Source organism: Pongo pygmaeus, chromosome 19, assembly GCF_028885625.2.
Source record: "Pongo pygmaeus isolate AG05252 chromosome 19, NHGRI_mPonPyg2-v2.0_pri, whole genome shotgun sequence".
Classification (NCBI taxonomy): domain Eukaryota; kingdom Metazoa; phylum Chordata; class Mammalia; order Primates; family Hominidae; genus Pongo; species Pongo pygmaeus.
In genome coordinates, this window is record NC_072392.2 from 72780223 (window position 1) to 72794332 (window position 14110).

General features: G+C 50.0%; 1 protein-coding gene across 7 annotated transcripts in view; it reads left to right on the plus strand.

Moving 5' to 3' along the window:
* Positions 1 to 14110, plus strand: part of ERBB2 (erb-b2 receptor tyrosine kinase 2) — a 42378-nt gene that overhangs the window by 2403 nt on the left and 25865 nt on the right. For 5 of the 7 annotated variants that reach the window (XM_063656167.1, XM_054457281.2, XM_063656166.1 and 2 more), the window contains 2 exons: positions 2769 to 2833; positions 6310 to 6503. In XM_063656167.1, coding sequence (XP_063512237.1) covers positions 6395 to 6503 — 109 coding nt within the window. In that variant the 5' untranslated portion in view covers positions 2769 to 2833; positions 6310 to 6394. Of the gene's footprint in view, positions 1 to 2768; positions 2834 to 6309; positions 6504 to 11223; positions 11594 to 14110 lie in introns of those variants that run through there. The other 2 variants (XM_054457282.2, XM_063656171.1) reach the window with 2 other exon arrangements.

A 14110-nucleotide genomic window follows, 5' to 3' on the forward strand; every position in this document is an offset into this window, starting at 1 on the left:
GGAGTAGAGACTTCTGTTCTGTTGACTTCTTGGAAGACGGGGTATTGTCTCTCTCGGACAGCTCTTGAGAATTTCCCTGCCAGCACAGCCCCAGATAACAATCTCTAGATGGCGATTACCTGGCCTCTCTTCCCAACTTTCTAGCCTGGAGCCCCTAGTTCTCCCCTGAGCCTCCTTAGCTTGTCCTTCCTAACTTGTATTTGGCTTCAGATGTGAGCCACAGTCTGAAAAGTCACTAATTCATTCCTTCAACTCAGGCTTATTGAGTCCTACTGTGTATCAGCCATTGTACTCATGGGGGAAAAAAAGAGAAAGACAAAGCATATGTTAATAGTAGAGTGTGCTGGCCAGGCACGGTGGCTCATGCCTGTAATCCCAGCACTTTGGGAGGGCGAGGCAGGCGGATCACCTGAGGTCAGGAGTTCAAGACCAGCCTGACCCAACATAGAGAAACTCCGTCTCTACTAAAAATACAAAATTAGCTGGGCGTGGTGGCACATGCCTGTAATCCCAGCTACTCGGACGGAGGCTGAGGCAGGAGAATCGCTTGAACCCGGGAGGCGGAGGTTGCGGTGAGCCGAGATTGTGCCATTGCACTCCAGCCTGGGCAACAAGAGCAAAACTCCGTTTCAAAGAAAAAAAAAAAAAAAAAGTATAGTGTGCTAAAGGCTCAACGGCAAGCTAACCATATTCTTAGATCAAAATTGGTAGAGAGTCTACAATGAGGGTTCTTTATTCATCAGATGTTTATTGAAGTTTACCATGTGCAAGTCTCTGGGAACAGAGTGATGAACAAGGCACTGTCCTTTTCATGGTCAGAGGAGGGAGACAGGCCATAAACAAGTGTCAAACAAAAGACTGAAGCCAGGTGCGGTGGCTCGCATCTGTAATCCCAGCACTTTGGGAGGCCAAGACAGGCGGATCATGAGATCAGGAGATCGAGACCATCCTAGCCAACATGGTGAAACCCCACCTCTACTAAAAATACAAAAAAATTAGCCAGGTGTGGTGGCATGTGCCTGTAATCCCAGCTACTCAGGAAGCTGAGGCAGGAGAATTGCTTGAACCAGGGAGTCGGAGGTTGCAGTGAGCCTGGATTGTGCCACTGTACTCCAGCCTGGTGACAGAGTGAGCCTCCATCTACATAAAAAAATATATATATATATATGTATATACACACACATACCCTCTAACCCAGCAATTTCACTCCTAGGTATACCTACATAAGCTCCAGTATACCTAAACAAGTGCAAATTTGTGTTAAGTACAGTTATTTGTGGTAGCATTAGTCATTGTTTTCAATAGCAAGAAGAAAAAAAGGAAACAACTAAATGTCCATCAATAGGGAATGAATTATATTAATGGAGGGAGAGCCATACACTGGAAGGCTGAACAGAAATTAATAGGAATGGGGCAGATTTGTAATGTACTGGCATGGTAAAACCTGCTATATATATATATATATAAATCTTGTGCCTCAGCCTCCCGAGTAGCTGGGATTACAGGTGTGCGCCACCACACCCGGCTAATTTTTTCATTTTTTAGTAGAGACGGAGCTTCACCATGTTGGTAAGGCTGGTCTTGAACTCCCGACCTCAGGTGATCCACCAGTCTCAGCCTCCCAAAGTGCTGGGATTATAGGCATGAGTCACCACACCTGGCCAAATATTTTTGATAAGTATCAAGTGCACAGTGCAGAACAAAATGTGTGCGTGTGTGTGCATGTGTATGTACACCTATACACTTATATACAGTACCCCATGTGAAGAAAAATAAGGGTATGTGTTACGCGCGTAGTATTATGGTTGTTGTTTTAGAGAATATATCTAGAAAGATAAAAAAGAAAGTGGAAATAGTTCTTGCCTCTGGTGGGAAGTGGGACTATGTGCCTGATCAATAGGGAAATAAGGAACATTTTTTTTTTTTTTTTGAGACGGAGTTTTTGCTCTTGTTGCCCAGGTTGGAGTGCAATGGCGCGATCTTAGCTCACCACAACCTCTGCCTCCCAGGTTCAAGCGATTCTCCTGCCTCAGCCTCCTGGGTAGCTGGGATTATAGGCATGCGCCTCCACACCCAGCTAATTGTGTATTTTTAGTAAAGACGGGGTTTCTCCGTGTTGGTCAGGCTGGTCTTGAACTCTCCACCTCAAGTGATCTGCCCGCCTCAGCCTCCCGAAGCGCTAGGATTACAGGCGTGAGCCACCGCGCCTGGCCAGGAATGCTGTTTATTTTTGTACCTTTAAAATTGTGTACCGTTTGTGTATATAATCAATTAAAAACAAAGAAAAGCCGGGTGCGGTGGCTCATGCCTGTAATCCCAGCCCTTAAGGAGGCTGAGGCCAGCAGCAGATCACTTGAGGTCAGGAGTTCAAGACCAGCCTGACCAAAATGGTGAAAACTCATCTCTACAAAAATACAAAAATTAGCCGGGCATGATGGCAGGTGCCTGTAATCCCAGCTACTTGGGAGGCTGAGGTGGGAGAATTGCTTGAACCTGGAGGCAGAGATTGCAGTGAGCCAAGATTGTACCACTGCACTCCAGCCTGGGCAACAGAGCAAGTCTCTGTCTCTAAACAAAAACAAAAACACAAAGAAAAATGTAAAAACAATTTCATTCAGTAGCAAGCATCGAGTTAAATACAGTTGACCCTTGAACAACACAGGTTTCAATTGCACGGTTCCATTTATACTCACATTTCTCCCACCTCTGCCACCCCCAAAATAGCAAGACCAACCCCGTCTCTTTTCCTTTCTCTTCCCCCTCCTCAGCCTACTCAATGTGAAGATGATGAGGATGAAAATCTTTGTGATGATCCACTTCCACTTAATGAATGGTAAATATGTTTTTTCTTACTTATGATTTTCTTAGTAGCATTTTCTTTTCTTAGCTTCCTTTATTGTAAAAATACAGTATATAACACGTATCACATACAAAATGTGTGTGAATGGACTGTTTGCTATTGATAAGGATTCTGGTAAACAGTAGACTATTAGTTTTTTTTGTTTTGTGGCAAGGTCTCGCTGTGTTGCTCAGCCTGGAGTGCCGTGGTGTGATCATGGCTCACTGTGGCCAAAAACTTCTGGGCTAAAGCAATCCTTTTGTCTCAGCTTCTCCAGTAGCTGGGAATAAAGGTGCTTGCCACCATGCCCAGCTAATTTTTTAAAGTTTTTGTAAAGACAGTGTTTCCCTATTGCCTAGGCTGGTCTTGAATCCTGAGCTCAAGCAGTCCTGCTACCTCAGCCTACCTAAGTGCTGGGATTACAGGCATGAGCCATGGTACCCGGCCAGTAGTTAAGTTTTGGGGGAGTCAAAAGTTATACATACACAGATCGCTTGAGCACAGGAGTTTGTGGTTACAGTGAACTATGATCATACCACTGCACTCCAACCTGGGTACAGAGCAAGACCCTGTCTCTTAAAAAAAAAAAAACAAAAAAAAACACTGGGCATGCTGGTGGCTCATGCCTGTAATCCCAGCACCTTGCACTGTGGGAGGCAGGAGGGAGGATTGCTTGAGGCCAGGAGTTCCAGGTCACTCTGACAAACAGCAAAACCCTGTCTCTACAAAATAAATATTTTTCTAAAAATTAGCCAGGCATGCTGGTCTGCACCTGTATTCCCAGATACTTGGGAGACTGAGGTGGGAGGATTGCTTGAGCCCAAGAGTTCAAGGTAACAGTGAGTTATGATTGTGCCACTGCACTCCAGCCTGGATGATAGAGTGAGACGTTGTCTCGGAAAAAAAAAAAAAAAAAGTTATGCACAGATGTTTGACTGCATAAGGGTCAGCACCCCTATCCTCTGTGTTGTTTTCAAGTGAACTGTATAACTGGATAATGTGATAGTGACAGCAGGAGGCAGGGGAATGGGGAGGGATGGGAAGCCTACTTTGGATTGGGTGGCTAGGAAAGGCTTTTTTGAGCTGAAACCAGCATGACCAGAAGGAAACAGCCATATTAACACCTGGGGCTGGGCACAGCAGCTCCTGCCTGTAATCCTGGCTCTTTGGGAGGCCGAGGTGGGTGGATCACTTGAGGTCAGGAGTTCGAGACCAGCCTGGCCAACATGGTGAAACCCTGTCTCTACTAAAAATACGAAAAAAAAAAAAAAATTAGCTGAGTGTGGTGGTGCACGCCTGCAGTCCCAGCTACTCAGGAGGGTGAGGCAGGAGAATTGCTTCAACCCGAGAGGCGGAGGTTGCAGTGAGCCGAGATCATGCTACTGCACTCCAGCCTGGGAGGTAGACTCCATCTCAAAAAAAAAAAAAAAAAAAAAAAATTAGCCAGGCATGATGGTATGTGCCTATAATCCCAGCTACTCAGGAGGCTGAGGCAGGAGAATCGCTTGAACCTGGGAGGTGGAGGTTGCAGTGAGCCGAGATCACGCCATTGCACTCCAGCCTGGGCAACAGAGTAAGACCCTGTCTCAAAAAGCAAAACAAAACAAAAAACCACACACACAAAAAACACCTGGGGACAGATTGTTCTAGGCTGAGGGAACTGCCAGTGCAAAGGCCCTAAGGTAGGAACATGCTTGGCATTATTGAAAAACAGAAAAGAAGCTACTGGCTGGACTGCTGTGAGACTGAAGCAGCAGCCAGAGACAGGTCTCAGGTCGTGGTGGAGAGCTGAGGCAACGGGAAGCCAATGAGGAGTGTTTTGGTCCTGGAGCAAATGGCATGACTTAATTTATGTTTAAAACATTTACTTTGGTCTAGGCACGGTGGCTCACACCTGTAATCCCAACACTTTGGGGGGCCAAAGTGGGAGGATCACTCAAAGTTCAAAGTTCAAAGCTGAGCTATGATCAGGCCACTGCTCTGCAGCCTGGGTGACAGAGTGAGACCCCGTCTCTAAATAATAATAGGGGCTGGGCGCGATGGCTCACGCCTGTAATCCCAGCCCTTTGGGAGGCCGAGGTGGGTGGATCACGAGGTCAGGAGTTCGAGACCAGCCTGACCAACATGGTGAAACCCCATCTCTACTAAAAATACAAAAATTAGCCGGGCGTGGTGGTGCGCGCCTGTAATCCCAGCTACTCAGGAGGCTGAGGCAGGAGAATTGCTTGAACCCGGGAGGCGGAGGTTGCAGTGAGCTGAGATTGCACCATTGCATTCCAGCCTGGGCAACAGAGCGAGACTCCGTCTCGAAAATAAAAAAAAAAAATAATAATAATAATAATAATAATAGGGCTGGGTGTGGTGGTTCACGCCTGTAATCCCAGCACTTTGGGTGGCCAAGGCAGGCGGATCACCTGAGGTCAGGATTCTCAATTAAAAAATAAATAGGCCGGGCGCAATGGCTCATGCCCAAAATCCCAGCACTTTGGGAGGCCGAGGTGGGCAGATCACCTGAGGTCAGGAGTTTGAGAACAGCCTGGCCAACATGGAGAAACTCTGCCTCTATCAAAAATACAAAAATTAGCTGGATGTGGTGGTACATGCCTGTAATCCCAGCTACTTGGGAGGCTAAGGCAGGAGAATCACTCGAATCTGGGACATGGAGTTTGCAGTGAGCTGACATCATGCCACTGCCTGGGTGACAGTGAGACTCTGTCTCAAAAAAAAAAAATATATATATATATACACATACATATATGTGTATATATATACACATACATATATATACACATACATGTATGTGTATATATATACACATATATATATAAAATAAAATAAATAATAATAAAACATTTACTTTGGCTGCTGTTGCTGGGGGGAGCATTGCAGGGTGTCAAAAGTAGCACTGGTGGAGGGGTAGTGATCAAAGTCTGGTGCTTTAGCCCAAAGAAGAAATGATAGAGACTCAGACTAGCTGGTGATGGAGGTAGAATAAGCATAAATGTATTAAAAAGAGGAGTTGATAGATCTTAAAGAATGATTGGATTTGAAGGGCAAAGGAAGAGAAGAATCAACCAGGTGGGTTCAGTGAATGAAACCATCAGAAACGAATTGTCCCCTGAAATCAAGACTTTGTGATTGCCATAGTTGTATGCTTCTCAAAGGTTCCTCGTCTCCTCTTCCTCGGACCAAAAGTCAGAGGCAAGAATGTCCTCATTCATACCCCGGTGGTCTGTACCTCCAGCAGCAAGTCGAGTGAGCAAGTGATGTCCTGAAAGGCCCCATGGATCAGTGGAATGGAGCGGGCAGGAAGACTTAGTGCTCCTGAAACAAGGAATCCAGAATCCGGGAGAAGGATGGCTCAGTGGGGCTTTCAAGGGACAAGTGTTCAGGTTGAAGAGTCACTGTCCCTATACCAAATCCGAAAATATTGTGACCAGGAACCATTCTGTCCAACTCTTCTATTTCAGATGGCAAAGCAAAGTTATATTCAAGGCCACATGCAAAGCTACTCCCTGAGCAAAGAGTCATAGATAAAACGGGGGCACCAGTAGAATGGCCAGGACAAACGCAGTGCAGCACAGAGACTCAGACCCTGACAGCCATGCCTGCGCAGGCAGTGATGAGAGTGACATGTACTGTTGTGGACACGCACAAAAGCGAGGTGAGTCCCAGGACAGAAGAGTGCTTTTTGTTTCAGCAGAGCAGCCTGGGGAGAGATAAAAGCTACTCCTGGGGCCTGGGCCTGCGTTCCTGAGATGCAGGTAAGAGGGGCCCAGGGTCAGAGTGTCTGGCAAGCTTGGCTCTGCCCCTTTGCTGTCCTGGAGACTAGGGCTAACCCTGGGCTCAGGGAGTGGCCTCCCCGTGGTTAGGATACAAGGGCTCATCAAAGGCCACCCCTAGGAAAGACCAATTTTCCTATCAGAAGCTTCTAAGTTATCCTCCTTTGGCCCAAAGGGACACCTCAAGCCTACTCTGAGGAACTCTTTCCAATGAACTAATTCCTACAGTCACTTCCCCAGCAATCTGTGCCTCAGCCTCAAGGCACTGTGCGGTAGGCCTCAGTTTGTGGCCTGGACCTCGGACTGTGGACCGGACGACTCCTCCCGATTTCTGTTTGTTTTCAGTCTTCTGACCCCAAGCTGGCTGGTGAAGTAGGTAGAGGGAGGAGACTTTGGTGCATGCATACACACACACACACACACACACACACACACACACAAGTCTCCTGTGCCCCCCAGTCTCCATGGCTGGTCAATGATTGACTGGCATTTCACAGGCTGCTGGTTGCAGCCCCAGCCTGTTGACTTAGAGGTCACCCTCGGAAGCTAGAGCCCTGTGCTGCCTCTTCAGTGTCAGTGGTCACTCCACTGCCCACAGGGTCTTGGGCAAAACACACGCATCTGCCCTGATCTGAGTTTGCTGCCCTCTGTCGTGCAGTCAGCCCTGCTCTGTTCCCACTCCCTCTCCCCAGCCCCCTAGCTAGACCCCTCTCACCAGCACCCCCTTCCCTTCCCTGAGGGTCCCCCTCACTGTCTTTGTCCCTCAGACATCCTCTTTCCTGGGCTCTCCTGCCAGGCCCTGCTGGAGGGACAGTTAAGGAGGAAATCGAATCAGCAGCGCCCACCCCTGCCCCGCTTCCTCTCCTCTTGTCAGACACCAGACGAGGTTTTTTCCTCTGGCTTCCCGGCTCTGAATGGGCTCATTCTCTTTCAGAGGCTCGGCCCCTCTCGAGCCTCCTCCCCAGGGCGTGAGTTCTGACCCCAGCTCCTCCCCCCATCCCCACTCCAGCCCCAACTCCAGCTGGCTCCACCCTCTCTACCGCCCACTGGGACTGGGCATTGTCTGCCAGTCCGGGTCTCTTCCTGGGATCTGGGATGAAGAGAGGATGGGTTTGCTTGGGCCGGGGGTGGAGAGTGAAGGGGGGAAGGCAGGATCTTTGTAGAGGGAGGGACCTACAGTTACCCGGACTTCTTTCCTCTGTCTCCCCTCTTGGTACCCTTGACTGGGGCTCTTGAGGGTAATGGGTGAAGCCAAAGCTGCCATGGCTCAGTTCCCAGCTCTGCTCTGTGACCTTGGGAAAGTTCCTTTAGCTCGTGGAATCTCAAGGCTCAAGGTTCCTCTTCTGCAAAATGGGGAATGATAACACCTGCCTCCTCTGGAGTCTTGGGGACTCAGTGTTCTGAGGAACGTGGCTGTAGGTCAGAGTGGCACAGAGTAGGGTCCAATGAAGCATGGTGTCCACAGTAGCTTTTCTGACTGGACTAACCTTTCAGGACACAACAGCAGGGCAGGGGTGGGGCCTGGGGAGAAAGGACACCTCTAACCCTGATCCTAACATCCCGATGGCCTCTAAGGCCACCTGCACACTCATCCAGGTGCAAGCCCTCCAAGATGTGATGAACTAGTGACTCCCGGAGCCAGGTCAGCGCATCCTCTTCCTGCAGGGCTGTAAGCTGCAGGACTGAGAGGCACGTTGACCAGGTCCTGGTCTGGATGATGGGGTGAGAGTAAGGGGTCAGTTTTGATACATGCTCAACTTTTCTCTCTAGCCCTAAGACATGCTGGGCAAATTGCTTACCTCAGTTCCCCTGATCCTCACCCTAACCCTAACACCAGCCCAAGAGAAAATAGGGATATCGATGGCCATCCAGAAGGGCTGCTGTGTTCCATACACAGCAATATTTCTTGAATGTTTGTGACAACGGTCCAAGGAATAAGTCAATTTTACATTATCACTCCAGATACCTGTACAAAACTCCACCTTATCCTTACTATATGAATGTGCTAGGGTTTTTTTTTTTTTTTTTTTGAGACAGAGTTTCGCTCTTATTGCCCAGGCTGGAGTACGATGGCGCGATCTTGGCTCACCACAACCTCCACTTCCCAGGTTCAAGCGATTCGCCTGCCTCAGCCTTCCCGAGTAGCTGGGATTACAGGCATGTGCCACCATGCCCAGCTGATTTTGTGTTTTTATTAGAGACAGGGTTTCTCCATGTTGGTCAGGCTGGTCCTGAACTCCCGACCTCAGGTGATCCACCTGCCTTGGCCTCCCAAAGTGCTGGGATTACAGGCATGAGCCACCGCACCCAACCGTGCTAGGGTCTTTTTCTGTTCCATTCTTTTCTCTCTCTTGCTCTCTTTCTTTCTTTCGAGTCTCACTGTGTCGCCCAGGCTGGAGTGCAGTGGCAAGATCTCGGCTCACTGCAACCTCCGTCCTCTGAGTTTAAGCAATTCTCCTGCCTCAGCCTCCCGAGTAGCTGGGATTACAGGTGCCTGCCACCACACCTGGTTAATTTTTGTATTTTTAGTAGAAATGGGGTTTTGCCACGTTGGCCAGGCTGGTCTTGAACTCCTGACCTCGTGATCTGCCCGCCTTGGCCTCCCAAAGTGCTGGGATTACAGGCATGAGCCACCATACTCAGCCAACTTTGTATTACTTTCTTAAAGAGAGTTTCCCAAATTATATAAGCTTCAGGCCCCACAAAACCTGGATCTGCCCCAGTATAACTAAATCTGGGACCATTTATTGAGCAATTATTATGTGCCAAGTATTGCGCTGAGTGCTTCCAGAGCATTATCTCCTTTAACCCCAGCATAGTATGTCAGATGCTGTTTTACAGATGAGCCAACTGAGACCAGAGATGCTCAGTCACTTGCCCAAGGTCACATGACTGATATGGAATAGATTCAAGAGTTGTTTTTTTTTTTTTTTTTTTTTTTGACACGGAGTCTCACTCTGTCGCCCAGGCTGGAGTGCAGAGGTGCAATCTCAGCTCACTGCAAGCTCTGCCTCCCAGGTTCATGCCATTCTCCTGCCTCAGCCTCCTGAGTAGCTGGGACTACAGGTGCCCGCCACCACGCCCGGCCAATTTTTTGTATTTTTAGTAGAGACAGGGTTTCACCGTGTTAGCCAGGATGGTCTCAATCTCCTGACCTCGTGATCCGCCTGCCTCGGCCTCCCAAAGTGCTGGGATTACAGGTGTGAGCCACCGCGCCTGGCCAGATTCAAGATTTAAACCCAGGTCCTCTTGGTCCCAGAGGCCCCTGTTTCTTAACCCCCTAGGATTGCATAGCAACCTGTCCCACAAGAGGTGCCTTCTTTAAGTGTGCTCAGAACAGGGAAGCAAGTTTAGAAATGCAAGTATATACCTGTAAAGAGGTGTGGGGGATGGGGGGGAGGGAAGAGAGAAAGAGATGCTGGTGTCCTTCATTCTCCAGTCCCTGATAGGTGCCTTTGATCCCTTCTTGACCAGTATAGCTGCATTCTTGGCTGGGGCATTCCAACTAGAACTGCCAGATTTAGCACATAAAAATAAGGAGGCCCAGTTAAATTTGAATTTCAGATAAACAATGAATAATTTGTTAGTATAAATATGTCCCATGCAATATCTTGTTGAAATTAAAAAAAAAAAAAAAGTCTTCCTTCCATCCCCACCCCTACCGCTAGGCCTAAGGAATAGGGTCAGGGACTCCAAATAGAATGTGGTTGAGAAGTGGAATTAAGCAGGCTAATAGAAGGCAAGGGGCAAAGAAGAAACCTTGAATGCATTGGGTGCTGGGTGCCTCCTTAAACAAGCAAGAAGGATGTACTTTGAAGAATTGAGATAGAAGTCCTTTCGGGCTGGGTGCAGTTGCTCATGGTTGTAATTCCAGCACTTTGGGAGGCTGAGGCGGGAGGATCACCTGAGGTTGGGAGTTCGAGACCAGCCTGACCAACATGGAGAAACCCTGTCTCTACTAAAAATACAAAAAATTAGCTGGTCGTGGTGGCACATGCCTGTAATCCCAGCTGCTCGGGAGGCTGAGGCAGGAGAATCACTTGAACCAGGGAGGCAGAGGTTGTGGTGAGCAGAGATCGTGCCATTGCTCTCCAACCTGGGCAACAAGAGCAAAAGTTCGTCTAAAAAAAAAAAAAGTCCTTTCGATGTGACTGTCTCCTCCCAGATTTGTAGACCCTCTTAAGATCATGCTTTACAGATACTTCAAAGATTCCAGAAGATATGCCCGGGGGTCCTGGAAGCCACAAGGCAAACACAACACATCCCCCTCCTTGACTATCAATTTTACGAGAGGATGTGGTGGGAAAACCATTCTTTGATATTAAAACGAATAGGCTTGGGATGGAGTAGGATGCAAGCTCCCCAGGAAAGTTTCAGATAAAACCTGAGACTTAAAAGGGTGTTAAGAGTGGCAGCCTAGGGAATTTATCCCGGACTCCGGGGGAGGGGGCAGAATCACCAGCCTCTCCATTTAGGGATTCTCCAAGGAAAAGTGTGAGAACGGCTGCAGGCAACCCAGGCGTCCCGGCGCTGGGAGGGACTCACCCAGGCCTGCGCGAAGAGAGGGAGAAAGTGAAGCTGGGAGTTGCCACTCCCAGACTTGTTGGAATGCAGTTGGAGGGGGCGAGCTGGGAGCGCGCTTGCTTCCAATCACAGGAGGAGGAGGAGGTGGAGGAGGAGGGCTGCTTGAGGAAGTATAAGAATGAAGTTGTGGAGCTGAGATTCCCCTCCATTGGGACCGGAGAAACCAGGGGAGCCCCCCGGGCAGCCGCGCGCCCCTTCCCACGGGGCCCTTTACTGCGCCGCGCGCCCGGCCCCCACCCCTCGCCGCACCCCGCGCCCCGCGCCCTCCCAGCCGGGTCCAGCCGGAGCCATGGGGCCGGAGCCGCGGTGAGCACCATGGAGCTGGCGGCCTTGTGCCGCTGGGGGCTCCTCCTCGCCCTCTTGCCCCCCGGAGCCGCGAGCACCCAAGGTGGGTCTGGTGTGGGGAGGGGACGGAGCAGCGGCGGGACCCTGCCGTCTGGATGCCCCGCCGAGGTCCCGCAGCCGGCGGGGCCAGAGGGGCCCGGACGAGCTCTCCCATCCCGAAGTTGTGGACAGTCCAGACGCTCAGGGCAGCCGGGCCCTCGGGCGGGAGGGGGCAGTTACACGGCAGCGGCTCGAGATGGCCCATCCAAGAGACTGGCGCTTTCCGGGCTCCGAGGGGCTCCGGGAACTTGTCAAAGAAGTTCTCTGAAATTGTTCACAAAGTTTTCCCGCAAAGGGTGTATTGCGTAGAGCGCGCGCGCGCGTGTTTCCCCCCTTCTTGAGCCCCCTCAAGCTTTCTCAAAGCCTTTCCAGTTGGCAGCCTCCTCCTCCGGACTGGCCTGGGCTGGATTCCTTGGGGGGTCCTCTGCCCTGCCCCTTCTCCAGCCCCTCCCCGCTCCCCTTCAGGCGATTTTGGTTTGGTTGCTCCTGCTTCTGGCGGGGTCGGGTGTGTGTGTGTGTGGTGGGGTGGAGGGTGGCATAGCAACCTGTCCCAACCAGAGCCGGGGAGGAAAGGGTGGCCCGGAGGGTGGCCTCTTGCTGGGGTCTGGGTTGGGGGCAGGGGAGACGTTTGCTTTGAACAGATTCTTGGGGCCAGCTTAGGGACTGTGCTCTGACTTTTGGAGCGCGTAGACCATGGAGGGGTGGGGGTGGGTTTCTTGGGGTGTAAAGTGGGAGAGTTCCCAGGGAAGGAAGCTAAGAAATAAGGCCAGATGGGGGCCTAGGGAGGGCTGCGTTGTTCTGCTGCCTTTTCCTTGGTGCTGTGCGTGGGAAAGGGTGAGTGGGGGCAGTGTGTATCCTGACCCATCTGTCCACCTGTGTGCATTAATCATAAAAGCTAACATATAGCCTGGGCCAGGTATACTCTGCCAGGAACTGTTTGTGGTGTTTTGCATGTATTCTCCTTTAATCCTAGAACACCCCTATAGTGGAAGTTCTGCCAGCATTCTGGACTTAAAGAGGTTGAGTAGCAGCTAGTAAGTGGTGGGGTCAATATGGGACCCCAGGCAGTGCGACCCCCAACCCTGCATTTGAAATCGCTATATGGATGAGTGCACCTGGAGCAATGAGGGATGCTGCTCCCTGAGTCACTGGGCTGCAGGGGAGACAAAATGAAAGTGTTCTGGGAGTCGTGGGTGGTCTCCATAGGTCAGGGGGTCTGGGGAGGGGGTGGGTGTCATCGTGTCTGTGTGTTGCCCGAGGGGCCCTCTGTGAGTGAGTGCATGGCCGTGTTATCTCTGCTTGTCTATGCCAGGGTGTTCCTCAGTTATGTGGTCTTTGTGTTTGTGTGTCTGGGCTTTGTGTTGCCAAACAGCAGTCTCTCTGCTGACTTGGGGACACAGGCTGAACTCTGTCCTCTGCAGGAACTCCCTCAAGGTGCTGGGCCAGATCTGCCATAAACAGAGGGAGGTAGCCTTCTATGGCCACACCTTCTTGCTGAGGAAGAAGGTTCCTCTCTTCCAGGGAGTACGTCCTTGCCCTCCCTGTTTCTCAGGCAGGCATCTTCACCTCTCACCTTCTGATGAGAAGGGTGAGGCCATACTGAGCTGTCAGGCTGAGCTGCTGCCATTCCTCACCTTGGGCTGGGAGTTGATCAGGGAATGGCAGTTGCTGCAGAGCTGGATTTGAGGGCTGGGTTCTCTGGATGAGGCCTCCTCATGTCCTCACCCCTCAACCTGCACTATTGATTGTGTTGTGCAGGAGTTGGTTAAAAGGTCATTGCGCAGCCTGGGCAACAAGGCAAAACTCTGTCTGTACAAAAAATACAAAAATTAGTTGGATGTGGTGACACGTGCCTGTAGTCCCAGCTACTCCGGAGGCTGAGGCAGGAGGATCACCTGAGCCCGGGAAGTTGAGGCTGCAGTGAGCCGTGATTGCAAATGCTCTCCAGCCTGGGTGACAGTGTGAGACTCCGTTTCAGAAAAAAAGTGTACCACCCAGCTGCCTCCAGCACCCAGATTTTACCCAAGGGCTGAGGGCTGGGGCAGGAATGTGGGGGAAGGGGAGGCCTAGGGGGAGCCCCAGAGGGGTCAGGATTTTGCTGAGATACTTTCTTAGAGGTATGAGTTTTACAAATTGCAGCAAATACATCCTTTTAATCTTGCAGAACTCCTTCATATTTTAATTCCAGTATGATTCTTCCAACAGCCTCCTCTCTTTACTATACTTGGGGAAAGTACTCATTTTATTTGTCAAGAAAAAACAATTGAAAAGATAGGGATCAAATGTAAAAAGAAAAAATACGTGGCATTCCAAAGTCAAACACAAAGCATGTTTAATTTTCTCGTGGTTTGGGATTACCCATATTCCTGCTGTATGAACCTGTCTTGTCTTAACTTTAAGAAATGTACGGTGTACTTCCTATATGCTAGGTTTTTATCCATGGTTTCATTTAATCTCTGCGACAGTCCTGTGAAGTAGGTGCACAGATGAGAAAATGGAAGTTCAGAGAAATGAAGCAACT